We start from the raw sequence: 26,010 nt of genomic DNA, 5'->3' as shown, positions 1-26,010 counted from the left end.
CACCACTCACATTGCTTCAAGAGCTCCAGACACAAAGCCATGAGGGCCGGATGGGGGTCAGAGACCCAGAGACCCGGCAGAGACAGAAAAGGGAGAGGGAGTGACAAGGAGCAGAGAAAAGGGGCGACAGGGGATCGGGCAGAGAAGCAAAGGAGCAAGAGCCCCGGGCAGAGAAGGCTGAGGCAGGCGTTAGAGACAGCAATGAGACCACCGACACAGACGCGTGAAAGAAGCAGGGAGAGCAAGGGGGGTGGGGGGGACCGGGTCCAGAGAAGTGGGACGCTCGGAGAACAAGGAGAGACAGTGACAGCGACAGCGGACAAATCCAGGAAAGGCAGAGGTTCTTAAGTTAGGGAGCTGGGGAGACACTGGGGGTTCAAGGAGACCACTAAGGGATGTAAAAGGTTCTGATAGCTATGGGAGGCTCCGGAGAAGTGGGAAACCCTCCGGGAAATGCGGACTAGGTGGAGATAACCCCCAGGAAATCAGGGGCACATGCATCAAGAAGGACCCTCAAGATGTGTGGTAAGCTCAGGAAAGGCCTGGGGGAGTGGAGTGTGTTCTGAAGGAGAGGCCCCAAAAGATCTAGGGAGTCCAGAAGAATGGGGGTGCCAGAACCCGTGGCTGTAAGAGAGGAGAGGAGCGCTGGGAGAGGGGACCCGAGATCCTGGAGCGAGGGAGGGGCCGAGAGCGCGAGAGCAGAGACAAAGAGACAGCGAGCTAGGGAGAGACAAAGCGGGCTCAGCGGAGACACGGGCCCGAGGGCCAGTGGCCCGACAGAAGGACGGAAGCGCGGGCGAGCGGGCGGACGGACAGACGGACAGACGGGAAGACGGGGCAGGGCAGGGCCGGGCGGAGGCGGCGCCCGTCTCCTCGCGGGGCCGCGGCTGCTCCGGGTGGCGCTGGGCGGGCCCCGGGCGTCCGGGCTGAGGAGGCGGCGGCGGCGGCGGCGACGACGTGGGTCGGACAGACGGACGGAGTGACGGATGGACTGGCGGCAGCTGCGGCCAGCGGCGGGCACTCACCCTCCTCCCTCACGCGGCCCGGCCCGAGGCTCCGGTTTTGTACGCCCGAGAGGCGGGGCCTCCGGGTTAAAGCCCCGCGCCGGCCCCGCCCCTCGCGTCAGCCGCGCGCGCGTCGCCCGGGATTCCGGGGCCGCCAGGGGGCGCGCGCAAGCGGGACACAGCGCAAGCGCGCACGCGTACCGCGCGGCCCACGCCCTGGCCGGCCGGTCTTGAAAGGGAGTGCGCGCCCGCGCCAACTCGCGCATGCCCGAGTGAGGGGCTCCGCCCTCTCGAACCGCCCCGCCAAACCGGTTCCAGCTGGAACGCAATGCGTGGTCTGTACGGGAGTTGGAGTGGCCGTCCGTCCCTGCGGGCTCACCCTGGTGGCGACGCCTCGCTGTAGGTAGGGAAACTGAGGCTGAGGAGAGAGCCCACCGTGGGCTTTCTGTCCCGCACGCGGGTCCTAGCTACTCAGCCGCGCAGTTTCTAGTTGCCTCTTTGCCTCATCCCTTGCTGTGCTCCCAAGGGTCCTAAGGACGGGTTCAGTATCCCACTTGTGTGACCTTAGGTTAGATGCTTAACCTTTCTGTGCCTCTGTAAAATGTGACAACCGAGTGAGCCCCCTCCCCGCCCACAGACTGACAGTCCATTTACAGAAGGTTCTGCCAAGCACAGATCTTTGCTGCCTGGCAAGCCCGCTGGTTGCCTGCTTTCTGTACTGGGATCTGACAGAGGACTGTGGGAAATGAAGAAGGTAACACTGTTTCCAGTCTACCTTTTGCATTAAGACACAATAATGGCAAAAGCAACAAACTTACTTGATGCCAGCACTGTGCTAAGCACTCTAAAAGCAGGAGTTGGCTACACCATGCTATTCAGTTTCATTTGCTTTAGGTGAAAATACAAAGTAAATTCTTGAATGGCTATGACACCTCATGTGTTGCTGTGTCCTTTCGATTCAGTAACACTTCTTGCATAACCTTGGGCAAGTCCCCCTTTCTCTTTGGGATTCCCCAGTGCTGAGTATCCCCTGGAGAGAAACCAGGCAGAGACAGAATTTTCACCAGCAAGTCTTTGACCCTTTGATCCAGCTCACTCTCTTGAACAGAAGAACTAACTCACTGGCAGCTTCAATTTGGACTTCACCAAGTCTGAGACCTTGGTCCTAGAGGAATGTCAGCACCCTTCTCTGTTGGTCACCCCCCTCCCAGCCCCCCGCCTCAGGTCCTGTAAGGTGTGTATGGGGACGATTTTGTGACTGACTGAGTCCTTGCCCAAGTCAGGCTAGCATAGAGGAGCAGTTGGCTGACCCAGGCCTGAGGTGTAACACTGGCACATAGGCCTCAGACCCTCCTGCATGAGCCTGGGCTTCTAGGAGAGGGTAAAGGGTCCTTTCCAGATAGACTGGCAGCTGGTTTCCCCTTTGGGTCACCATTTTGGTAAATCCCTTGAAAACTTGAAGCCGGGCGTGGTGGTGCACGCCTTTAATCCCAGCACTTGGGAGGCAGAGGTAGGCGGATTTCTGAGTTCGAGGCCAGCCTGGTCTACAGAGTGAGTGCCAGGACAGCCAGGACTATACAGAGAAACCCTGTCTCGAAAAACCAAAAAAAAAAAAAAAAAAAGAAAGAAAGAAAGAAGGAAAGAAAGAAAAGAAAATTTGAACAGTGAAAAGCTGTGCATTCCTGCTTTTGTGTGTCAACTTGACACAAGCTAGAGTCATCAGAGAGGAAGGAGCCTCAGGTGAGGAAATGCCTCCATGAGATCCAGCTATAAGGCATTTCCCCAATTAGTGATCAGTCGGGGAGGGCCCAGTTCATGGTGGTCCTGGGTTCTATAAGAAAGCAGGCTGAGCAAACCAGGGGAAGCCAGCCAGTAAGCAGCAAGGTCCATGGCCTCTGCACCAGCTCCTGCCTCCGGGTTCCAGCCCTGCTCGAGTTCCTGTCCTGACTTCCTCCAATGATGGTCTGTGATCTGGAAGCCAAATAAACCCTTTCCTCCCACACTTGCTTTTTGGTCATGGTGTTGTCGTCACAGCAACAGAAACCCTCACTAGGACAATCTGGGACGGGGACATGGCGGAATGTAAGGAGGAAGCCTGCCTTGTGCCCAGTGCTCTGAGCAGAGGTGCCTGTTTCAGCAGTAGGAAATGCTGGCAGTTGTCCAAGAAAGGCCTCCTGAATCCTACTCCCTCTGACCCTATGGCCCGGAGAGGACCAGTGTCCCCTGCCTGACCAGTATGACAGCCTCTAATCATCTTGTTCCCACTGCCAGATGATTCTCTGTTCTTTGTCAAGTCCTTGTGTGGCTTCCTTCCTAACCCCACAGGACAATGAAGAACCCAAGGCTCTGAGAAACATCTCCTTGACCTATTTTCTGAATAACCTTGACTGTGACACTTCCTCTAGGCTGTAGTGGCTTTGTGAACCATCCCACCCGCTGCTGTGATTGTGTGTGTGTGTGTGTGTGTGTGTGTGTGTGTGTGTGTGTGTGACTAGGTTAAGTCAGGAATGGCAGGTATGTGTAATTCTGGCCATAGCAGACATCACTAATTGGCAGTGATGCACTTACTCTACTTTAACTTAGATTAAATCTCAAACCTTAGCTTCAGGGGTAAGAAATGACACTCAAATTACAGGATGTTTGCCCCGACACTCTGGGGATTGGATGGGCTGAGCTGACAGGAATCTGCAGTGTGATAACCAGAGATTAGGGTGGACCAGGTTTGGGAGACCAGAACAAGGGATTTTGTCAGACTCCCTTCCTGTGTGTGTGCGTGCAGGGAAAGGAATGAAAGAAACCAGATGAGTTCTAAGGGATGAGAAAAAGGACAAAAAGAGGGGGAAAGCAGCCTGTGACTTGGATGGTCACAGATAAAGACCATTGGTCACAACCAAGATCTAGATAACCAATATGAGGCCCAGGGAGGGACACGTACCTCTTCAGTGCCACAACAGCACTGAAGAAAGTACCCTGGGCCTCTGAGCAGGAGCTGGAATGTTTTCTGGACTGGAACTTGTCCAACTCAGCCTGGAGCTTCCAATATGGGTGGAGAATGACCCTAAGTGTATGTATCTGTGTGTGTGTGTGTGTGTGTGTGTACACGCGCACACACAAGCTCTTGTGTGACCATATCACAATTGAAGATATAGAGAATGTAATTGGTAGGACCAGGGTGCCACACAGTAGTTCCCCCCACCCCCACGCCACTTGCTGAGGTCCCTGTGTGATATCTCAGCTTCTGAATCTGTGTGGTGTGATTCAGAGGGAGTGGGAGAGACACAGAAGGGAGGAGGGGAAAGCCCAAAACTGGGGAAAGGAAGAGAGACAGAGGGCTTTGGGAGAAACAGAAGGCGATGATTGGAGTGGGGGAGCTGAGGGAAGAGACGGCAGGGAGCCTTGTCACTGTTTTTGCTTCCTCTCAGGAGCATAAAGAAAGGAGAGGCAGGATGAGAGGCAGACCAAAGGGTCATATCCCGGCCCTCGTGCCCCCTCCCAGGTGTCCTCTGGCTGGGGAGGGGCGTGTACAAGTGGCAGCTGAGCCACCGCTGACCCGCCTGCCAGTCACCTGCCAGAGCTATTTCTGGAATGTGGAAACTGGGTCAGAAAGGAGGAGGGAGGAAGGCAGTGCTCACAACGGAGCTGGGAAGCTTCGAGTAGTGGGTGGGCAGCTACATGCCCCGCCCCCGCCGTGTCAGAGCAGTTGGTTCTGCTAGGTGCCCACTGCCTTAGGAGCTCCCCTGCACCCCCATCTTCACACCTGCCTGCATCTGGTCTGTGAGCACATGCGCTCCTTGGAGAAACAAAGAGCTCCATGCCTCTCTGCAACTCGGGTTCTGAGTAGGGAGACTGGCTGTGTTGGTGTGTGCCTGCGTAGAGGTGGGTGATTATAAGCAGAACTTCCATGTATGGTTGTACAAGTTTTACACAGATTAAGGATGCGCTCGTATGTGGAGTGCTATTCACAATATAGACATGATGAAATTATGTAATTGCTATGACTCCCCCGCCACCCCCCCCACCCCCCCACCCCACCCCCGGCAGATAGAAAGCAAAGGACCTTATTCTAATAGAAACTGTATCCTGGTGACTTTTCAGCAGATGGTGGCAGAGTGTCATAAGGGGCAGTGTCCTTTTCTTAACTCGGCACAAAAGTACTACATGGACCAGCTGCAGCTCTGGCCAGAAGCCTGGCGATCTGGTGGCTCCGGCTCTCCTAGGTGGCAGGTGAGTGTGCCTGCTGAGCCTGAGAGGAGCAGATATGTGGGGTCACTGTGGGGACCTGCGCTGTTTCTAAGGCATGCTTTCTTCACAGGTGTCTGGGTGTGAGCTTTGATGGAGACACACAGGCATGTGCTTGGTGTGCAGGGGCGTGTTGAGTTAGGTATGCACATGTATATAGGAGAGTATCAGTGTACATCTGTCTTCACATCTTTGGGAGTGTGACACACTTACCCGTGTGTGCACATACACATGTGGATGGGTGTGTCTAAGTTGGGTATCATTTTCGGTCTGTACCTTACTTTTGAGAAACTCACCAATTTGGCTTGGCTGGCCGACTGGTTATGGATCCACTGTTTTTGCCCCCTCAGAGATAGGATTACAGCCTGTGATGGTTTAAATGAGAATGGTCCCCGGAGGCTTATATATTTGTATATTTAGTCCCTAGCTATTGGGCTTTTGAGAAGGATTAGAAGAATTAGGAGGCGTGGCCTTAATAAGGAGGAAGTGTGTCATTGGGGTGGACTTTGAGGTTTCAAAAGTGCATGCCAGACCCAGTGTCTGTCTCCCTGTCTCTGTCTCTATGTCTATCTCTGTCTCTCTTTGTCTCTGTCTCTCCTCCCCCCCCCCCGCCCACTTCCTTAGGATCAAGATGTAAAACTCTCAACTACTTCTGCCACACCATGCCTACCTGCCTGCTGCCACGCTCCCCACCATGATGATCTTGGACTAAGCCTCTGAAACTAAGCCAGCCTCCAGTTCCATGCTTTCCTTTATAAGAGTCACCTTGAGCCAGGTGGGGCCAGTGCTGCACGCCTTTATTCCTAGCACTCAGAGGCAAAGGCAGGTGGACCTCTGTGAGTTTTGAGGCCAAGATGGTTTATAGAGCTAGTTTCAGGACAACCAGGACTACACAAAGAAACCCTGTCTCACCCTCCACCCCCATCAAATAGAGTCAAGTTAGTCATGGTGTCTCTTCATAGCAATAGAACACCAAGAAGGTATATTAATTAGCACACCTGGACCCCTCCCCCTCAACCTCATGATACTAAACCAATGGAGCCATCCTTCCAAAGCCGTTTTCACACTATAGACAGGTCTTTCCGTCTGACTGTGCACGAGCGACTAGGCAGGTATGAGATGCTGTTGCTCAATACGTTCCTGACTGCATTTGTTTGTGCAAAAGCCCCCAAACAGTCTCATGGAAGCCCTATATCCTTACATTTAGTAGCAAATGCTGGTTCATCCAGAATGTGCAGTGTGTGTGTGTGCGTGTTCTGTAATTGCCTAAATTATTACTTTATTGAAGCAAAGTGGGAATTTCTTTCTTTAAAAATGAAGGGGCTGGTATGGGCTCGTCACATAAAAGAGCTTGCCATTGCAAGTCTGGTGGCCTGAGTTGGATCCCTGGAACCCACATGAAGGTGGAGGGAAGGGCTGGAGAGATGGCTCAGCACCCGAGAGGCAGAGGTAGGCAGAGCTCTGTGAGTTCCAGGCGAGTTTAGGCTACATAGTGGTACCCTCTGGGAAAGGAAAAAAAAGTGGGAGCAACCTCCATGCACGGGCCAGTGTTTGCATGTTCATAAACACACACATGCACATACATGCACATAGTAAAGAGAGGTATGTAATGCAAATTGAAGCAGAAATAGATTATAGGTAGATGATCAGTCGATAGATACTGAGGTTGAGATCGAATCAGTGACCTCAGCTCTCAGTTCTTTGTATTCATGCCCCTTGCTATGTCTCACTAAATCTCTGTGGCATCAGCTTTGGACTAGTGACTTGCTTTATCAACTGTTATTATTATTTTTGTTTTGTTTTGTTTGTTATTTTTGCAGATGGGAAACCAAGAGACTTGAGACAAAATGAGGTTGTCCTCCCATCCTTCTGCCACCTCCATGGGGAAAACATGGCCTGGCTGGGACACTGGCTCCTGAACAGCTTTTGGGCCCAGGGTATAGGACACAGTGGGCAAAGGCGGCTGATCGGCAAGCTCATACCTAAGTGTTTGCTGTTGTCCCCCACTGAGATGGTACACAATGTAGAGTGTGACTGCGTAACGACCAAGAGATATCACGTTGGCCCCAGGACCAAGCAGGGAGAGAAAGGATGAGCAAACTCTTAGAGGAGGATTGGAAAAGGAGCCTGGATTCTGCGTGGGTCAGGACTCCCAAGGAAATCCACCTAGAGTGACTTCCCGTGTGCAGATAGACTTGGGCAAGGCCTGCCTCCTTTGGATAAGAGCTTAAAGAGAAAATGCAAAAGAAACAGCCAACCTGTCAGGGACACTCAGGGGAAATAGGAAGGGCCCAGAAATGGCTGAGTTGGAAAATAAATCTGTCAGTTTTAGTCTCGAGCCAGTAGATCATTTTCAAATGAAGATATAGTCTAAGATAAAGATCAAAACAAAGTCGTTGCCTGTTAAATACCACACAGACTGGGGCTTAGGCCTTTAATCTCAGCACTTGGGAGGCAGAAGCAGGCTTATCTCTGTGAGTTTAAGGCCAACCTGCTCTGCATAGGGTCGCAGGCTAGCCAGGGCTACATAGGGAGATCCTATCTGACGGACAGACGGAAGGGAGGGAGGGAGGGAGGGAGGGAGGAAGGAAGGAAGGAAGGAAGGAAGGAAGGAAGGAAGGAAGGAAGGAAGGAAGGAAGGAAGAGGGGGTGGGTGGAGAGATGGCTCAGTGGTTAAGAGCTCTGACTGCTCTTCCAGAGGTCTTGAGTTGAATTCCCAGCACCCACATGATGGCTCACAACCATCTGAAATGGGATCTGATACTCTCTTCTAGTGTCTGAAGACAGCTATGATGTACTCTTATACATAAAATAAGAGATTTATATCTTTTTTTTTTTAAAGGAAGAAAGGAAAGAAGAAAGACAAAAGAAAAACAAAAGCATTTGCTATTCTTGCAGAGGGTGGGGTTTGGCTCACAACTGCCTGTAAGTCCAGTTCTAGGGGATCCACCCCCCTCTCCTGTCACTGTGGTCACCTGCATATGGGTAGTGCATATACAGAAAAGCAGGTACACACGCATACACATAAACAAAAACGACTCAGGTGGTCCAAGGAGCAGTCGGAAAGCTCAATGGTGTGCTCCCGCAGCAGCCCAGCATGCCCAGTATAGGAACAGTGAAGTAAAGGGGGTGGGACTCAAAGTGACTGTGCATGTGACCTTGGCACAAAGAACTACATGAAATTAAATTGAATAATGAAATAAAACGTGTTTGAGCTAGGTCAGTCAGCTTCTGCTAAAGAAGATGAATCTAGCGTTCCTAGGAAGGAAGCAGGCAAGGTCCGAGGTTCGTTTCTCAGGAAATCTCGAGGACTTGTCTCCTATCTCACAGCCGCTTAGGGGGATCTTGGGTAGCTTAGCATTCCCTGTGAGCGAGGCATGAATACATGTGTGGGATGCAGCAGGTTGAATGATTACCACCGATCTCCAGCCGTCTTGTGTACACGCCTTGTGCCACAGGGATACAGTCTCCCCTGCAAGAGTGGGAGAGCCCTCGTCCTTGACTGCGAGCTCAGTCATCCGACTTGCCTTCCCCAGTGGGACATTTGCTTATGTGGGGCCATGACTGTGCTTGTCCTGTTAGTTAGGCCCGCTCTCTTGCCTTCTGCCATCCTCATGAGGGGAAACTTATCCTGGTTAGACTATTTATCTCCGGAGGACCTCTGGTCCCAGGAGAAGCATGAGGCTGACAAACTTGGGGATGTCCATTGCTGTGCTAGGTTTGCAGTGCAGTGTTATTGAAGCAAGAGCTACGGCACGGAGGGACCGCCTGGTCCTGGGTTCTGAGATGAGCAGCTGTGGGTCTATGCACTCATGAGTAATGGGGTTGAAGAAGTCGAGGGTTCATTTGCAGGGAATTTCTGTGGATGTCACGTGGCCTTCTAAGCCCATCTCAATAGCACAGGGGAGGCAGAGGCAGACAAATCTCAGTTTGACGCCAGCCTGGTCTACAGAGCAAGTTCCAGGACAGCCAGAACTACATAGAGAAACCCTGTCTCAGAAAACAACCCCCACCCCCTGCCACCCAAAAGAGACCTCCTCAGGGGCGTGAGAATATGGAGAAGGCGATTGTTACCCGAGATGCCCATTGGTGTGACAGAGCTCTGGGACAGCCTGACAGAGCTCTCTGGATTTGGAAGCCACCAAATGGTAGTCTCCACCCCAGCCTGGAGACTTCTAAATAGAGTAGCTGGTTAGCCTACATGACCACAGGCCTAGAAGGAAGGCACTAGCCAAGCAGAACGGCCTCCAAGAGGCAACTGTGTTGCTTTACAATCAGGTTAAAAAGGCCCACAGGGTAGGGGTGGGGCTGCACATGCTACCCAGCAAAAAGGCTGAGCGAGGACCACCAGATGGAGAAGCCGAGGGGAGCAGGAAGCTTACTGCTCACACTAGGACAACAGGTACCAGGAAGCCCCTTCCCGACGGGATAAGGAACCAGACTGTGGCTTCAGTTGTTCAGTGTCCCAAGACCAGTAGAACCAGAAACAACCGTGAACAAGACCCAGAGAAAAACCAACCAGGACACCTAGCTCCTTACCAGGGTTTTCCAGCCACGCAGGCTCCTGGTGCAGCAGTATGAGATTGCGGCAGACTAGTCTAAGATTAGACTAGACTGGACTCCTAACATCTAAAAGCGAGGCTATTCCTTCAGGTATGAAAGGCGCCAGAGTTTAGGGGTCTGCCCTGGGATCCCAACTAGGGGTGGGATGGGAAGTCTGTAGAGAGTATGGATAGATAAGTGGGACCGCCATTTCCGCTCTGTTCCCTAAGGGACCAGTTCATTTAATCAATGTTGGTCGCCTGTGTACAACATCTGTGGGACTCAGTTTCACTTAGTGACATCTAATACCAGCAGCCATCTCTTCTTACACAGCCCAACCCCGTTGCCCTTGACTGGCATGGAGGATCAGGGTAGAGGCTATGAAGCAGCCATAACAGTAGTACCTGTCACGCCCTAGCAGATGGTGTTTACTTAGGGTCTGTACATGGTGAGAATGTTACAGGTAAGTTTCCTGCATAGTCCGGCAACCCCAGGACTCTCTAAAGGACCGGAAGAGCAGACCCAGTGCACTCTCAACCAGCCCACTCTTGTACTGTGGCCCCCGGTCTGACTTTCTTGTTTTGCCTGGCTTGTGCACACAGTATGGCTCCTTCCTCTGCCCACACAGGGGTCAACTTTAGAGAATTCAGAACAATGTGAGGACACGAAGGCCACCCCTGACTGAACATGAGAAACAAACTCACCCCATCGGGAAAGCTGGGAGCAGGTTTAACCCCTCGTTACACTATTTTTGCCTTCCCTGAAGGTTCCTGCCTTCCCTATAGGTTTGTCTACACTGCTAACCCCAAGTGGGTTAGTAAGCCCTGCCTATCAGCAGGAGGCTGCTCTAAGCAGGAAGCAGCTAGGGATCTCTGGGTTCCCACCCTCTCCATCGCTGCCCACTGGACGTTCTGGTTCTGCTAGCTGTTTAGCCTCACCATTTTTAGCTGTTAGTCTGTGGTAACCTACGGGTTCTTCCCCAGCATCTCTCTAGGCTGCCCACCGGTGTTCCCCTCATGGACAGTACGAATGGAACAGAACCCAACCTCCTGCACGTAGTACTCACTTGGAAGCGTGCGACTGTTGCTGAGGCTGCCAGTGCTGGGCGGTGGGGAGAGGGACTGCAGGGAGACACTGTCCTCCTCTTGCGAGCAGCCTGCCTGGATGGCTCGCAGGTAGCTGTGGCTGCGTGAGCGGAAGTAGCTGGGCAGCGGCAAGTCGAGTGCCTCTGCGGTTGTAGACTCGGCCTCACTGCAGGCCGACTCGCAGGCTGCCTCGTACTGGTCGCTCAGATCTGCCTCCCGGACCTGTCCAGACAGAGGCGGGCATCAGAGGCCGGCTTTGCCAGTCTTTGCTGGTCTAACTCAGCTGCGGGGCTAGAGGCTTTTCTTGGCTGGCCCTTTAGCCTATCTCTCCTCCTCTCACCTCACTCAGGGTACAAATGGGCTCTTAAGGATTAAACAGCCCTCTCACCTCCGTGGGTTTGCGGTTTTCCATCTACAATGAGAAAAATGCTGGAATATGACAGGACATTTTAACAATATTAAATATTACCCTGTTGTCTGTACTAATGTACTGAAGTCAGCAGGAAACAAGCTGACCCATTGGTAATGCCTGCCCTGCTGGGTGACAGGAGGAGGGTTTATTAGATGTGATGGATATTTACCATTTAATAAGTTTTATAAGCCAAAACAAAAACAAAACAACAGACACAAAACAAACCCTGGAGGGACAGTAGGAGGAAGATAGTTGACAAGGGAACCCAGTGAGGAAGGGTCAGAACCAACACCCCAAATACATAAGGAATAGTGACCCAGTGGACGCCGTGGTGTGGGAATAGTGACCCAGTGGACGCCGTGGTGTGGGAATAGTGACCCAGTGGACGCCGTGGTGTGGGAATAGTGACCCAGTGGACGCCGTGGTGTGGGAATAGTGACCCAGTGGACGCCGTGGTGTGGGAATAGTGACCCAGTGGACGCCGTGGTGTGGGAATAGTGACCCAGTGGATGCCGTGGTGTGGGAATAGTGACCCAGTGGACGCCGTGGTGTGGGAATAGTGACCCAGTGGACGCCGTGGTGTGGGAATAGTGGCCCAGTGGACGCCGTGGTGTGGGAATAGTGACCCAGTGGACGCCGTGGTGTGGGAATAGTGGCCCAGTGGACGCCGTGGTGTGGGAATAGTGACCCAGTGGACGCCGTGGTGTGGGAATAGTGACCCAGGGGACGCCGTGGTGTGGGAATAGTGACCCAGTGGACGCTGTGGTGTGGGAATAGTGACCCAGTGGATGCTGTGGTGTGGGAATAGTGACCCAGTGGATGCTGTGGTGTGGGAATAGTGACCCAGTGGATGCTGTGGTATGGGAATAGTGAGGTCTGGAGAGGAGGCAGAGGCTAGATATGAGCGGAGGCAATAGCTTGGTAGATGGTGGTACTGGGGATAATCCATAACTACCAGGGCAATAGGGAGAGCGGTTGTAGGTATATTTGCCATCTCAAATTACACAGTTGCTAAGCATCTCTCCAGGGACCACCATCCAGGATCCTGCAGACAGGAAGCCAGAGGTGTGACACAGAGCAGCCTCGCCACACATACACCCTGAAGATTCTGGTAGGTCTTACTGATTGCCATTTCAGGCTACGTTGGCAGCTAGGGACCATGCGGCAGAAGCCAAAGGGTCAGCTGGCCACTAGGTAGAAGCCTGGGGGTGGGGGTGGGGGTGGGGTCGCTGAGCTAGAGGGAGTGGCACAGCAGACTGAAGGTCCTGTGGAATGACAATGGATCTGGGTCGGCTCTAACCGGGCAGCATGGCCTCGACAGCCCTGGGCTGGCTTAAGTATGCCTTTCCTTGTCTGCATTAGATGGAACAGCCTGGGTGACAAACAGCCTGGGTGTATCCTTTAGGCTAAATGCCTAGATGGTTTCTCACACAGTTGAGAAGGTGTTTGGAAAGGTTTGAGCCTGTGCTGCCATGGTAGCTATGAGACACACATGACCATGCCATTTAGGTTTAAATCAACTAGAATTGAATAAAGTTTGGTAGACATACTAGTCATATTTCACTGGGTCAAAAGCCACATGGGCAGGCATGGGTTGTAGACCATTAGCTATCACTGCAGGGAGTTCCACTGGACAATCTGTTAAGATAAAAATCAGGCCACATAGCATACCCAAAATACATCTACAGAGGACATTAAAGCATAATGTTACCTTTGAAAGCTGAAAACTAAGGAATTTTTGAGTCTCTGTGACTGCCCAGGGCAACAAGGTCTTGCTTTGGGTCCGCACCATAGGAACAGAGCTCTGAAGCAGACCGCCCAGGTTTCAACTGTGGGCCCATTGTCTCCCTTACAGTATGAATGTGGGCAAATCATCTACTCTGTGCCTCAGTTTTCCATCTATAAAATGGGGCTGATAACAGTATTAATTTCAAAGTGCCATCAAAACTAAATGAGGGCTGGGTATAGTTGCCCATCTCGGAGCTTGGGATGTAGAGGCAGGGGGATCAGGATCTTAAGGCTGCATAGGAAGGTTAAGGCCAGTCTGGGATATGAGACCCTGTCTCCAAACAAAACCAAGATCACACAAGTGAACTCATCACCTGGTCACAACGGAGTCCAGGAAAGACTCACTGGTCACACACACCTGATAATGCAGGAAGCTGTGTGCAATGAACAAGTACTTATAAATGTTTGTGCAGACACCTCCCAAACTGATAGGAGGTGTCAGGTAGTCCGTGTGCGTCTCCCTGAGGGCTTCCTATGCACAGGTGCTTCTGTGCTTGTTAATGTCAACATGTTTCCATACACCCATGGGAGCTGCAGGATAGAGATCTGCCTGGCCTACAGGGCACTCCTTACAGAGTAAACGCACCGTTCTGCAACATGGGGAGGGGCACAGCAATACCATGGTGGGAATTAGGAGACAGCCAGCACTAGCTTTGCCACCCTGTGTTCTGTGCCTTGGGAGACATGCCCACCCCTGACCAAGATGAAAGGCTGGGTTCTGGGTACATTTCTGTTGAGGTTTGGTCTGTTGCTGTGTATTGTAACCCCCCAGTAACTGTCGAAGCCAAAGAAAATAACCATGGTCTGAGTCTCATTCATTCCTAAGCTAGACAGGGGATGTGATGGTTTGAGTATGCTTGGTCCAGGGGGTGGCACTATTTGGAGGGGTAGTCTTGTTGGAGGAAGTGTGTCACTGTGGGCATGGGCTTTAAGACCCTCCTCCTAATCATGTGGGAGCCAGTCTTCTCTTTGCAGCCTTCAGATGAAGATGTAGACTCTCAGCTCCTCCTATACCATGCCTGCCTGGATGCTGCCATGATCCTGCCTGGATGATGGACTGAACCTCTGAATCTGTAAGCCAGCCCCAATTAAATGTTGTCTGTATGAGTTGCCTTGGTCATGGTGTCTGTTCACAGCAGTAAAACCCTAACTGAGATCGGGGGGGGGGGGTAAGTTTAAATTGGGTCAACTGCACATTTCCTGCCCCTTTTCTGGCCTTGGAGCTGAGAGGCGAGGGCCCACTCCAGGCACGGGTGTCCAGAAGAAGTATAATTCAGACAGACACAGAGACAGCCACAGCCACACTGGCATCACACTACCAACTTTTATAGAGTTAAAAGCTTCCATATTCACGCCAACACCCCACATCCTTAAAGGGTCACTGGGACTCTGGAAAGAGGAAAACCCAGGGACCTGAACCTGTTAGAGAATGTCTCCAAGCCTCTAACCTGTCTAAACAGAAGCCTTCCTGGTCTCACGCAGGGAGAGAGAGGCAGAGGGTGGGTGGGTGGTTCCTCAGGGAGACAGTCCATCACCATTCTCACTGCAAACCAGCTTGGGTGCGACAGACCAACCAGTTCCCCTGGCCTGACTCGGGGAGGCAGGAGACCTCATGGTTCTCCTCCACTGCCCTGCTTCTGCTCCACTGCCCTGCAGCGACTTCTTGTCCATCCACAGAGCCTCACTGTGCTTTCCAGTTGTAAGAACAAAGTAAGACACAGTGAAGCGATAGCTCAGGTCAGGACATGATGATGTCACCTCACCTCCATCCTCACGCGGGGATGGGGGTGGGCTGCTGGCTAACACAGCTCTGCTTGGACTGAACCCAGGCTGAGTACCTGGACCCCTCCTCTGAAGGCTTAGGACCCAGCCCTGTACTCTGGTTTGGGGATCAACACTGGCGAACATACTGACCTGTTGATCATGGCCAAACAACTGGGGGATCAGGGAAGCCTGTCCAAAAACCTGTAGGAGAGAGAGGGTGCAGTTTACAGGAGGGCCAGGCCTAGTGCAGGCTACTCAGGATGCTTCCTTACCCTGGATGGATTCTGTTTTGAAGGAGTTTTGCCTGGCTTCCTCAGGGACGGAAGCTCCTTCCAGGGCTGGCGGTATGGAGGACATGTCCTCTGCACCCTTCCTGACACACGGGTGCTTTGCCTACTTCTTTTCTCTTGGGCTGGCAGCCCAGTCAGAAACACAGGTCAGAGACGGTACCCAGGACCACCTTTTCCTGGACAGTAGGCAACTTTAGGGTCACCTATGGCAGCTTGAGACAGTCAACCTTTTAGGGGTAAAATTTTGGGGAAAGGAACCCTGGATTAGATGGGAACTTGGGCTGGAAAAGGAACAGTGGGTGAAGTCTGTGGGGGGACCCCCAACACGGCAGATTCCAGATGCCTTTCTGTATAAGGGCAAAGACATTCTGGGTACCTGGGGCAGGCAGGGATGGAGATAGAGTATGTGAAGGACAGCTATGGAGATGGAGGCACACAGAAGACCTGTGGAAAATGTAGTGAACAAGGGGAGAAAAGGGCAGAGAGGGAGCGAGGGAAGAAGGGAGGGTGGGAGAGAGAGAGACAGACAGAGAGAGAGAGAGAGACAGAGAGAGAAAAGAAGGAGGAGGAGGAGGAAGAGGAGGAAGGGAGGGAAGGAGACAGAGACACTGACTGACTGACTGACTGACTGACTGACTGACTGGAGGGGACAGACACAGTAAGACAGGAGAGAGCTGGTGAGATGGGTGAGCCTACACATGACACGTCTACTGAGAAAACACCTAATGAGCCTCTGCCTGCCCAGATGATGAACCTACAGGGAGCACGAGTGTGTAGGGAAACCCTGGCCTCAGGAGGAAGCATGGCACAGGCATCAGTGAGCTAATCTGATTCCAGGGACCAGGGAGTGGTAGGTTAACGGGGGCCTGGGAGCAGCATCAGGGACTGCTGTATGCAGGGTGACCAGGAAACGCCTCTCAGAGGGAACATCTGAGACGTGGAGGCAGCAGCTGAACAGAGCTCTGGACAGACAGCGATGCACCGCACCGATCCCTCTGTCCCCCCCAGTCACCCTCACCTGGCTGATACAGCTGGAGTCATTGAGGCTGTCACTGATGGGGTTGTAGTCGTCTTCCCAGCTGGGGCACTTGGAAGGCAGCAGCATGTCCACTGAATCCAAGCGGTCCAAACTCCTGGCAGGGAAAGGGGTAGACAGGGCTCAGCCTGGGAACCGAGGCCAGGATGGAGAAGACTGTCCAAGACTATTCAACTGCTGAGGGCAAGTGGAAGCGCTGCCAGCCTGGGCAAGGTGGGGGGCTCCAAGCAAAGGGAGAACTTCCACCTTTGGGAGACCTAATAAAATAAATCAGTGGCAGACAGCCTTCGCCTGTCATGCCCACTGTGGCCTCAAGGTGGCAGCATATGCTTGCATTTGCCTGTTTTAAACTGGAGGCCATGCAACCTAGTCAGCCGCTTACAAAACTGAAAATCAGAGGTAATTCCAGAGACTAGACAGAGGTGGGTTGAGGCCAATAGCCTTGGTATTTACTGGAAAATGCCCGAAGGTCCTCAGGGGCCACTGTGACATCCAGATACGGACCTGCTGCTTGCCCTGAGGACCTAGTTTCTCAGTCTTTCTCATATTACCTACCCCTGGACCTCCCCAGCCTTATTCTAGGTCAGTTTGGGCTCCTGATATAGGGCTTGGATTAGCCTCCAGCTTTCTGTAGAGTGCCTAGCGAGTCACCACCTCTTGCTCCCACTTCATGGTCCTTATTTACGGAATGGGGGTGACACATTGCTAGCCCTCGGGTAAGGACTTCAGGCTGCAGATGCAGGCCAAGCACAGTAGCCAGCAAGGCCAGGGTCAACGGACAGCAATCATTACCATTACTCTCACCTGTCATGAAGGGTAACGGACCCTGGGGCAACTCACCTATGCACATGGCTCCTGCGGCAGAATTTAGCTAAACCAGTTCCCCAAATTACCACTATGAGCAGGGCTTAACTGTAAGTGGGCTGTTTGGGAGACAAGTTGTTAGCAGGCAGGGCTAACCTAAGCATGAGAAAACTCTTATAGGGGGATAGTCACTAGGACTTGCATGAGAGCCGAGAAACAGGGTCCATCAGCAGGCCAGGGTTCTGCTAGGGTGGCCAAAGTGAAGGAAGGCGAGGCTCCCGAGACACAGGGCATGCAGTGTGAGGCTCACCTAAGGGACACAGCTGATCTAAGGTTAGGACTGCAAGTTCTGAGACCTTCCTCGGGTGGAAATACTGTCAGGACAGGCTCCCATTAAGTTAAAGTGGTGGCTTTTACAGGGTTCAACTCAAGGGGCGTGACGTACACGAAGGGGTGGGGCTCTAGCGGGGCTGTCATTCTAGACTGGAACTCACCGTCGAGGGTTGCTCTGCTCTCCCAGGGACTGCTGCGTAGCCCTCAGGTAGCTCTGACGCCGCGCTGCAGTCTTGGGTGAAGGTTTGGGGCTACCACCCCCAGACTCATCACTGTCTTCATCGCCCATGGCCTTGATATAGCTGCCACTGCGCATGCGCCGGCACGGGATGGGCCCCTCAGCGGTGCTATCCATGTCTCGAGGGGATAGCAGCGTGGTGCTCCACTCTCCCCCTCCGCCGGGCACCTGGAATATCCGAAGACAGGGATTCAGATGGGACCTAGCAGCCAGCCAGGTTTCCAGCCAGTCACTCAGAGAATAGAGTCTCGCAGACCCCTCCATTTTCACTTTGAGCCTTCTCTGCTGGCTTTTTGTCCTTGATCACCCAGCATCAGCAAGCCCTGGGCCAGGAAGATTACCTGAGTTCTAGAGGCCTCTTTGTCACAGCTTGAGTGCCTGGCCTTACCCAAGTCCATTTCCTTTCAAGCTGGGTTCGTTCCAGCCAAACTCCCCACTCCTGTGATCACTGTGGTTTCTCTGCAGCTACACTTACCCGGCACTCCTTGTGCCCCATCTCCTCTCATGACACTCCAGGGGATGGAACAGGAGCCCATAGTGAGAGGGTTCCAAAGGAAAGAACTCTCCCACAAACAGACCCCAAGATCTGGAACCTGAGCCTGGATCTACAATGGCCATTAGAGGTCCCTGGATGGGGATCAGAGACCCCCCCTAGTACATCAACGTGTTGCCCCAGAATCCACGATCTTTGTTCTAGACCCATCCGTGACAGAGGGGAGTGCTGTGCACAGCTGGTCATCCTGTTCCAAGTGGCTCTTCCACGTCTGTCACTGTCAGCTGCTCTGGGGTAGTAGGATGTGCAGTCTACACTCCCGTCTCTCGACTCACTCTTGGATACATGGTCACGTTGGGCACATCGTGGCATTTACATGCTTCAGAAGCTGGACCCATGTCCTGTGTGCATCTCAGCACACTGGAGCAGGCACACGCCTGGCCTGCTCTCCCATGCTCTTCAGCAGGCACTCCCAGCATGCTTCACACCTTCTCAAGGACACACTAGGGGCCTCATCATACCCTTCCAACAGAGATGACCCACGTGGAATGCCCCTGCGCCGCCACTGCGCCTGGGCACTAACACTACGTCATAAGACTGCCACCACACAGGGGGAAGCTGCTCTCTTCCCAAAGAATGCAGGTCTGCAGGTTTCTGGGCACACAAGCCCTCCATCGGGGATTCAAGCACATACTCCCTGATCAGTATGACGGGATGGTACCACACCCTTCTTGTACCTTTGATACTTGTGGCTACCTCCTGTTGAGGACCTACTCCTCAAACTCAGCCTTCCCTCACACCCCAGCCGACCAGCTAGTCACCAGGACCTATGACTTCTCCCTCCCAGGTCACCAGCTGGTCCATCCCTCAGCGAAGGGGACCCTGAGCATCTCTGCTCAGACCTTGTGGCCAGCCCACTGCTCACTCTATTCAGCAGGCAGCACAAGCCCCCAGAGCCCAGAGTCCTCTCCTGGTGTCTGGAAAGCATTTCCTACATCAGACCCAGCCACACTGAGTGGAGAGAGTGCAGGCCACACACTTCCCTTAAATGTCTAAACTAAGGTAGCAAACAGGCAGCCACAAAACCGCTCAATAGATTTAAAAGGTGGCCTCAATTTCAATTTCCTGCTACTGCAAAAACATGCTCTTCCCCCACGGTGTCACTGTCCCTGGCATTTTATATAGAAGGACAAGAATGTGAGCTTTGTGGCACCTTGGAGTTCATCTTTTCATAATGCATCTGATGTGATTTCTGCACACCAGCCAGGCCCATGCTTGCACACACTGTGGACAAAGTGCTCACTACTTACAAGAGCAACCCCTTCCATGTGTGACCTGTTCCTGTCGTTTCTACCACTGGGCTCCATCTACCCCCCCCCCCTGCCGCCATGGAGAACCCTGCCCTACCTCACTGTGCAGCGGCAATGCTGAAGCCAAGCCTTCAGCTACTCTTGGGTAGCAAAGCTTTACCTTATGAATTCCTCAGGACAAGCCTCCCTCTACCCCCATATACCAGGCCTTGGGACTGGTGGCCTCACACTGACCCCCCGTCTGTTCCTGGCCTGCAAGACTGTGGTGTGCTTATTTCTAGCCGTGGTGACTTCAGTACCCATGTGTCCATCTACCCTTTCTGAGCACTTCCTCCCCGCCAGACCCTGTCCTGGGCATTGGGTGGACATATGGCTGTATCCGCTGTGGTCTGAGTCCTTGAAGAGAATCCAGTCTCATGGGAGTGGCAGGAAGATGACCATTAGAATGTCATGTGTTGGTCCAGTGAGGGGTAGGGATGGCATAGCTTCTAGATCTGTCATCTAAAGGGCAGGGACATAGTTCAGTCTCTCTGGGACTGGGTTCCTGGGGGCCTAATTAATACACCTGCTGATAACATTGTGAGGACAGATATCCTCTTACTAACAGGCCCCCGACCTCTGATTCCACAGTTGAGCAAAGTAACGTTCAACATAAAGCCATCTCACCAGTGAATCTGTGCTCCAGCTGGGACTCCAAACCATAGCCACCCTGTCCTGCCCTCACCCTGCCTACCCCACCCCCACCCTGCCTATCCCACCCCCACCCTGCCTGCCCCACCCTCACCCACCTGCCCCACCCCCACCCTGTCTGCCCCCCCCTGCCTACCCTCCCGCCCCGCCTATCCCCCCCACTGTTTGCCCCCCCTCACCTGCCCCATCCCCACCCTGCCTACCCCTCCCTCACCCTGCCTACCCCACCTATCCCACCCCCACCCTGTCTGCCCCACCCTCACCCTTACCTGCCCCATCCCCACCCTGCCTACCCCACCCTCACCCTACTTGCCCCATCCCCACCCTGCCTGCCCCACTCCCACCCTGTCTGCCCCATCCTCACCCTACCTGCCCCACCCCGACACTGCCTGCCCCACCATCACCCCTACCTGCAGGTAATGGTAGGCCAAACCCTGGTGGCAGGATTTGGACTTGAGCAGGCTCTTATCCAAAGTGGCTGAGGTCTTCTGGCAGACCTCATGGGCATGACTGAGGGTCAGAGTGGACCAGGAACCACGTTTGACATAGTTGGTGTCGGTGCCCACTCCAAGGCTGGGACAGGTAGCAGGGGGAGCAGGCGGGGGCGGCGGGGCAGTCAGCTCGGTGGTAGTGTTCTTGGTGGTTTTGAGCATGTGCCCACTGATGGTGTTGTAGGCGTGCATGAAGTAGCGGGGCTGGGTGCGTTCTTGCTGGCGGCCCAGAGTCATCAGCCCCGAGGCAGGGCCACTGCGGAAGGCACCACCCTCACCGTCCAAGTTGTCATCTGAACTCCACCAGCCTGAGATGTTGGAGCGGCTTCGCCGTTTGGGCTCCCCAGCCTTGGCCCGTTCCTTGCTTTTGGCCCTCCGGCCTTTTCCGTCCTCCAGGCCACCTTTCTTGCTGCCATTGCCACCCACCTTGCCCGCGGTGCCCTCCATGGAGGGTGCCTTAGTGAAGAAGAGACGCTGGACAGAGTGGACCAGGTGGCGAATGCGGCCTGGACTCTCACCCCTGGCCTTGGCCTCCCCCCGGGGGAACTGGAGGGTGCTGAAGCCATCTCGGTGGATAGGCAGTTGTTTCTCAAACTGGTCCAGGAGGTTGGCGGGCAGCCGATTGATCTTAGTGGCTTGGGCGTGGCTGGGGAATGGGCTTTCCTCGGGCACCTCAAAGTGGGAGTTGTAGTGGATTCGGGGGAAGGTGCTGCTTGGTGGGGGCAGCTGGTTGTTGAGTGGGAAGAGCCCATCCCCCGGCAGTGTGTTTTGCCCGGGGAAGCGGGCTTCCCGGGCAAAGGCCTCGGTGGGCGACAGCAGGTAGGGGTTTCGGTCAGGTCCAGCAAAGAGGGGCTCGTGAGGTGGGTCCAGGCTGTCGGAGAGGTGGCGGGGGCGGCTGTCACCGAGGCCTTTCATGATCCTGGCCCGTGGGGCGGGGGCCTTTGCCCTACTGGGGCACTGGGGTCACCTGTCCCAGGCAGCAGCTGTCCTAGGGAGAAAAGACAATGAGTGGTCAGCTGGTTAACAGGACTGGACTGGAGGGCGGGGAACAGGAAGCATGCTGAGAACTGGCTTAAGGCAGGGAGTCTGCCCTTGCCATCATGGGGCCAAGGACAAGAGCAGATGTTGAGGTCTGTGCCCTCCCATCACGGTCCTCTGCGTGACTGCTGCTGTGCATGCGCCAGCACTGGACAGGGGTCCCCTGCTGGAGGGGACAGCAGAGCCATGGTTCTCTGTCCACTGTCTCTGAGCATATGGTCAAAGCTACAGAGGTAGCCAGCCAAGCGTTCAGCATTGGTGTGGCTCAATGGACAGGTATTCATGGGGACCCTGAAAGTCACGTTCTGACTCCGAGTTCCTGGACTCCTCGTGCAGTGGACAGTGGACAGGGAGCTGCCTACTTCCATGTTCTTCCTATCCCGACTGTCTCACTATGAGATGCCATATGCATGCACACCCATCCAAAGCTTTGTGCACCCTGACCCTAACGGCTACCCCTGAGGCCTATGGAGGAGCCAGAGAGACTTCCAAAGTGCAGGGCTGGTCAGGAACTACCTTACCTGTGGCCAAAGACAGTGTTGTCCAGATCTACTTTAGCAGAGAGACCTTCACGCCTCTGTAAACTCTTTGTCTAATGACTGTGATCCCTGGGCTGGGTGCTGGGGCCACGGACATTAAAGATCCTGACAAGCCCACAGGACATCTTTGCCTTCTAGGGTGATACAGTGGTGGCCTGGGACAGAGTACTCAGGGTCAAGGGAGGCCGAGCCTTAGAACAAGGGGGGACAAGACAAAGCCTCACAAGAGAGCAGCCAATGGATGGAGTCACTGTGACTCCCTTTGCCCATCTGTAAAATGGGACAGCTGGTCTAGCAGATTTCTAGGACTAGCCTGAAAGCACCAATCCTTAACTTAGCCTCACTCCTCTTCGTTCCTGAGTCTCTTCTTGGCCGTACCATGGAGACCAACCAGGTTTCTAAGCCCCATGTCCTGCTCAAAGGAGCCTCAAGGCTTGATCTGGGGGTACCCTTGATCTGGGGCTATCCCTGAAGCCAACTATGGTGGGATCCTGATCACACCCAAGTCCTTTGCTGACATGGTGGAGCTAAGGAGAGGATTATGGCAAAACTGGGGCGGGGGGGGACGGGACCTGATCCCGAGGTTCTTGTTGGACGGAAGAACTAACAGAGTCAGTGGAAACAGAGGTCACCCCCATGCTCAAGCGTGAACAGGGGAGAGCACCTCTAGAAGTCAGAATGCCAGACTGTAGCCCAGGTTGGCCTCAGACTCACTATCCTCCTATCCTGAGCTCTTGAGTGCTGGGACCGCAAGCACCCGACACCACCACGCCTGGCTTTGGAGTGGGGCTTTGACCTGCATTTCCCTCATACATAATCATGCTCAGCCTCCTGTCACCGTGGCTCTTGGCCATTCCTACATTTGTCTTTGTCTACTGAAACCCTCTGGCTACTTTCTCACTGAGCTGTTTGTTATTCTAGTTGTGTTCCGCACCTTAAGCCCTGATCAGATATGGCTTGTGTGCCACCCTCCGCTCTGTCCCCGAACAGTTGGCTTGGTTTTTGTTTTCTGTTTTTGTTTTTTTGAGACCTATTCATTTTCATTTTACATATATGTGAGTTTTTGTCTGCATGTTCATCTGTTGTACCATGTGCATGCCTTGTGCGCAGGGAGGCCAGAAGAACGCATTAGAGCCGCAGGAACTGGAGCTACAAGTACTTGGGAGCCACCAAGTAGGTGCTAGGAATCGAACTCGGGTCTTCTATTAGAACAGCCAATGCTATTTTATTTTATTTTATTTTATTTGGGACAGGGTTTTTCTATGTAGCCCTGGCTTTGAACTCACAGAGATCCCTTCTACTTCCACCTCCCAAGTGCCGGAATTAAAGGCATGCGCCACCACCGCCAGACTGTAGCCAGTGCTCTTTACCACCAAACCATCTCCCCCGTTAACTCCCCTCCCCTGGGATTTTGATAAGAGCCGACCATGCCTTGTTAGCACTGGTTAGGCCTTCAGCCACCAGCACTGTGGCTCATTAGTGTCATGACCTGGCAGAGGGCAGGGCAGGTTTTCCCCACCCAAGCTAAGGAATGAGGAGCCCTCCTATCCCAGGCTCTCGAGTGCTGGGATAACAAGCACGCAGCCCCACGCCTGGCTTCGCACTGTGGCCACAGTGTGTTGTGGTGGCCCCAGGTCCTTCCGCACTGACATCTCCGGCTCCAGCTGCCAAGATCACCAGCTGCTGACAGTTCACAGCCAAATTCCCGCTACAAACTGCTCTAAGTCAGACAGAAACACTTGCAGACCTCCACTCTGTCCCCAGGGGCAACCTGCAGCGAACAACTGGTTGCCATTATGATGCCCTTGTCCCTGTCCCAGACACCCCCACAGGGCGTCTTGCTCACAGCTCCCTGTGGGATCAGCAGAGCCTCTGCTGGGACTGTCCTAAGCTCCAGTCCCTCTCTCAACCTGGTTCTGTGTGCTGGCTTCTTCCAGAGTCAACCTAGACACTCCCCCAGAAAACCTCGGTATGCACATCCTCACCGTTGGGCCCAAATCAGTTTCCTGTGAACCCTGAAATAAACTCTGTGCTAGCGTGTCTCTGAGGAGTGCCACCATACCTTGGGGCACTGGCATCGACTAAATCGGCTCCCTGAGCCAGTTTCCTCTTCAGCAGAATCAAAATGAAGAGTACTTTGTGAGATTTTGATGAGGGCTAGCTGTGTTTCCATATCAAGCATCAGCCCCCCTCCCCCTCCCTCTCTTCCCCCACCCCTCCCTCGGGGACAGGCCAAGCCTTGTGGTCTAGGATGCGCCCAGTACAGCAGAGTGTTGGCATACAGCTGGATATAGATTCAAATCCTGCGTCTGCTTTTCCTTTCTGTGACCTCAAATTGGTTTCCTGTCTCTTAGACAGCAGGGGTTTGAGCAAGGATGGTCTATCTGCTCACAGCAAGCCACTCAGGGCTCCAGCGGCATGCCGCATGCTGGTCCCTCAGGAGCCCGGCACCCAGGGGTGGCAGAGTTTCAGTGTAGGGAGTTTTAAAATAGGCACCATGGCCTCGCAGGGGAGGCAGCTGGCTGCCGTGTGCCGCCTTTCTCAATGAGCTATACTTAGGCCCATCCGGGTGTCCATAATTGCCTCTCATTAATATAAGCCTCATTGCCTTCACAGAAACTCAGAGGAGGGAGATACTGCTGCCTTGGGGAGCCCTCTGGGCTCTGTGGTGCTTCTGTGGCTTCAGCCACCACCCACTGCCAGCTACCAGCCACCAACCACAGGACAGGCCCTCCCTACCCTGCCACGCCTCATCTTGGAGCTCGTGAGCACTAAGTCGGGAAGAAGCCAGGGACAGAACCCGATTCCCCAAGAAGCCAAGCTTGCTCGACTCCATCAGTCCTCTAGTCCGGAATGCTCTCTAGATCCCCGTCCCTGCTGAGCTCAGGCTCTCGGTCAGACAAGCCACACCCACACTGACCATCTTCACCATCTTCAGCGGTTCTCTACTCTGCCCATCGAGACCTTCCTTCCTTCAGTCTCCTGTATAAAAAGGATGTATCTGCAGCTCTTAGAAAAGCTGCCTCTAAGGTTGCATTAAGACAGGGAGAGGCCTAACAAGGATAGTCCTACTCAGTGCTGAGTCTCCACGGTAAGGCAGAGAGAGAAGTGGGGTGCACAGCGGGGCTGTGAACTGAATGACAAGAGGCTAGGAGCGAGTGGGGCTGAAAAGCCAAGCACTCCGCACGCTCACCACAGGCCATGGGGCACACAGTCCCCGGCTAGCTCTCTGAGGGGTGATGTGTGGAAGGGAAGATGGGTTCTTCGGGCCGCCCGGGCCTTGATGCTGTTGGAGGTCTCTGGACACCCTCCTTCCTCCTCTTCTGTTGCCACCCCCCAGCCCCCACCCCGAGTCCAGGGACGGAGTGAACGCCACCTCTCTACACGCGCTGTCACTGTTGATGTCCTGGCACACAACGCTACCTACACCTGACACTTCTACACTCAGGTTCCCTACCCAGTGTGCCCCTCAAACTCCAGACTCACCTAACTGCCTCCTTGGTAACTCACTCCTCATGCCTGATAGAGCCCCCCATCTGTTCCTCCCACCAGCTCAAGTCAGAAAGCAGGGCACGCTGCTCTCTGCTCCTTCCAGTGGGCTCAATAGCAACAGTCGTGTCTTCACCACGTCCTCCGACTCCTGTCTCTCAACCTCCACAGCCCTGCCTGGGGCTACCCCACACAGGCAAATCCTGCCCTTAGAACAACAACAAAAACAAAGCAAAACCAGTTAACTGTCATTTGTTATTTATCTTTACTTTATGTGCCTGTGTATTGTGTGCATGCCTGGTACCTGTGGAGGTGAGATAAGGACACAGGATTCCCTGAAACTGGAGTTCACAGACAGTTGTGAGCTTCTAAATGGATGCTGGGAATTGAACCCCGATCCTCTGGAAGAGCAGCCAGTGCTTTTA

General features: G+C 53.7%; 1 protein-coding gene and 2 long non-coding RNA genes across 23 annotated transcripts in view; 2 read left to right on the top strand and 1 right to left on the bottom strand.

Moving 5' to 3' along the window:
- The window catches only part of Dlgap4 (DLG associated protein 4), a 150,731-nt gene that overhangs the window by 42,251 nt on the left and 82,470 nt on the right, over positions 1 to 26,010 (bottom strand). For 8 of the 21 annotated variants that reach the window (XR_003952548.1, XR_003952547.1, XR_003952549.1 and 5 more), the window contains exons 3-7: positions 20,439 to 21,507; positions 17,459 to 17,703; positions 16,143 to 16,257; positions 14,985 to 15,035; positions 10,852 to 11,092 (exon numbers count right to left, since the gene is read on the bottom strand). Coding sequence is in view for 8 of the 21 variants with exons in the window: in XM_017317840.2 (XP_017173329.1) it covers positions 10,852 to 11,092; positions 14,985 to 15,035; positions 16,143 to 16,257; positions 17,459 to 17,703; positions 20,439 to 21,434 (1,648 nt within the window). In the remaining 13 variants the exon portion in view is untranslated. Of the gene's footprint in view, positions 1 to 10; positions 4,059 to 10,851; positions 11,093 to 14,984; positions 15,036 to 16,142; positions 16,258 to 17,458; positions 17,704 to 20,438; positions 21,508 to 26,010 lie in introns of those variants that run through there. The other 13 variants (XM_030250648.1, XM_030250647.1, XM_006499348.4 and 10 more) reach the window with 8 other exon arrangements.
- 4930405A21Rik (RIKEN cDNA 4930405A21 gene) lies at positions 1,204 to 7,574 on the top strand. Its single transcript, NR_040505.1, has 4 exons — positions 1,204 to 1,407; positions 5,100 to 5,228; positions 5,868 to 6,018; positions 7,064 to 7,574. It is a non-coding gene; the product is annotated as an RIKEN cDNA 4930405A21 gene (long non-coding RNA).
- Positions 14,112 to 25,836, top strand: Gm34111. The gene is made up of 2 exons (XR_375168.1): positions 14,112 to 14,143; positions 24,713 to 25,836. It is a non-coding gene; the product is annotated as a predicted gene, 34111 (long non-coding RNA).

Source organism: Mus musculus, chromosome 2 (genome assembly GCF_000001635.26).
Source record: "Mus musculus strain C57BL/6J chromosome 2, GRCm38.p6 C57BL/6J".
In the NCBI taxonomy this organism is placed as follows: domain Eukaryota; kingdom Metazoa; phylum Chordata; class Mammalia; order Rodentia; family Muridae; genus Mus; species Mus musculus.
Note: the sequence above shows the minus strand (reverse complement) of the source record. Positions and strands in the feature narration are given on the sequence as shown.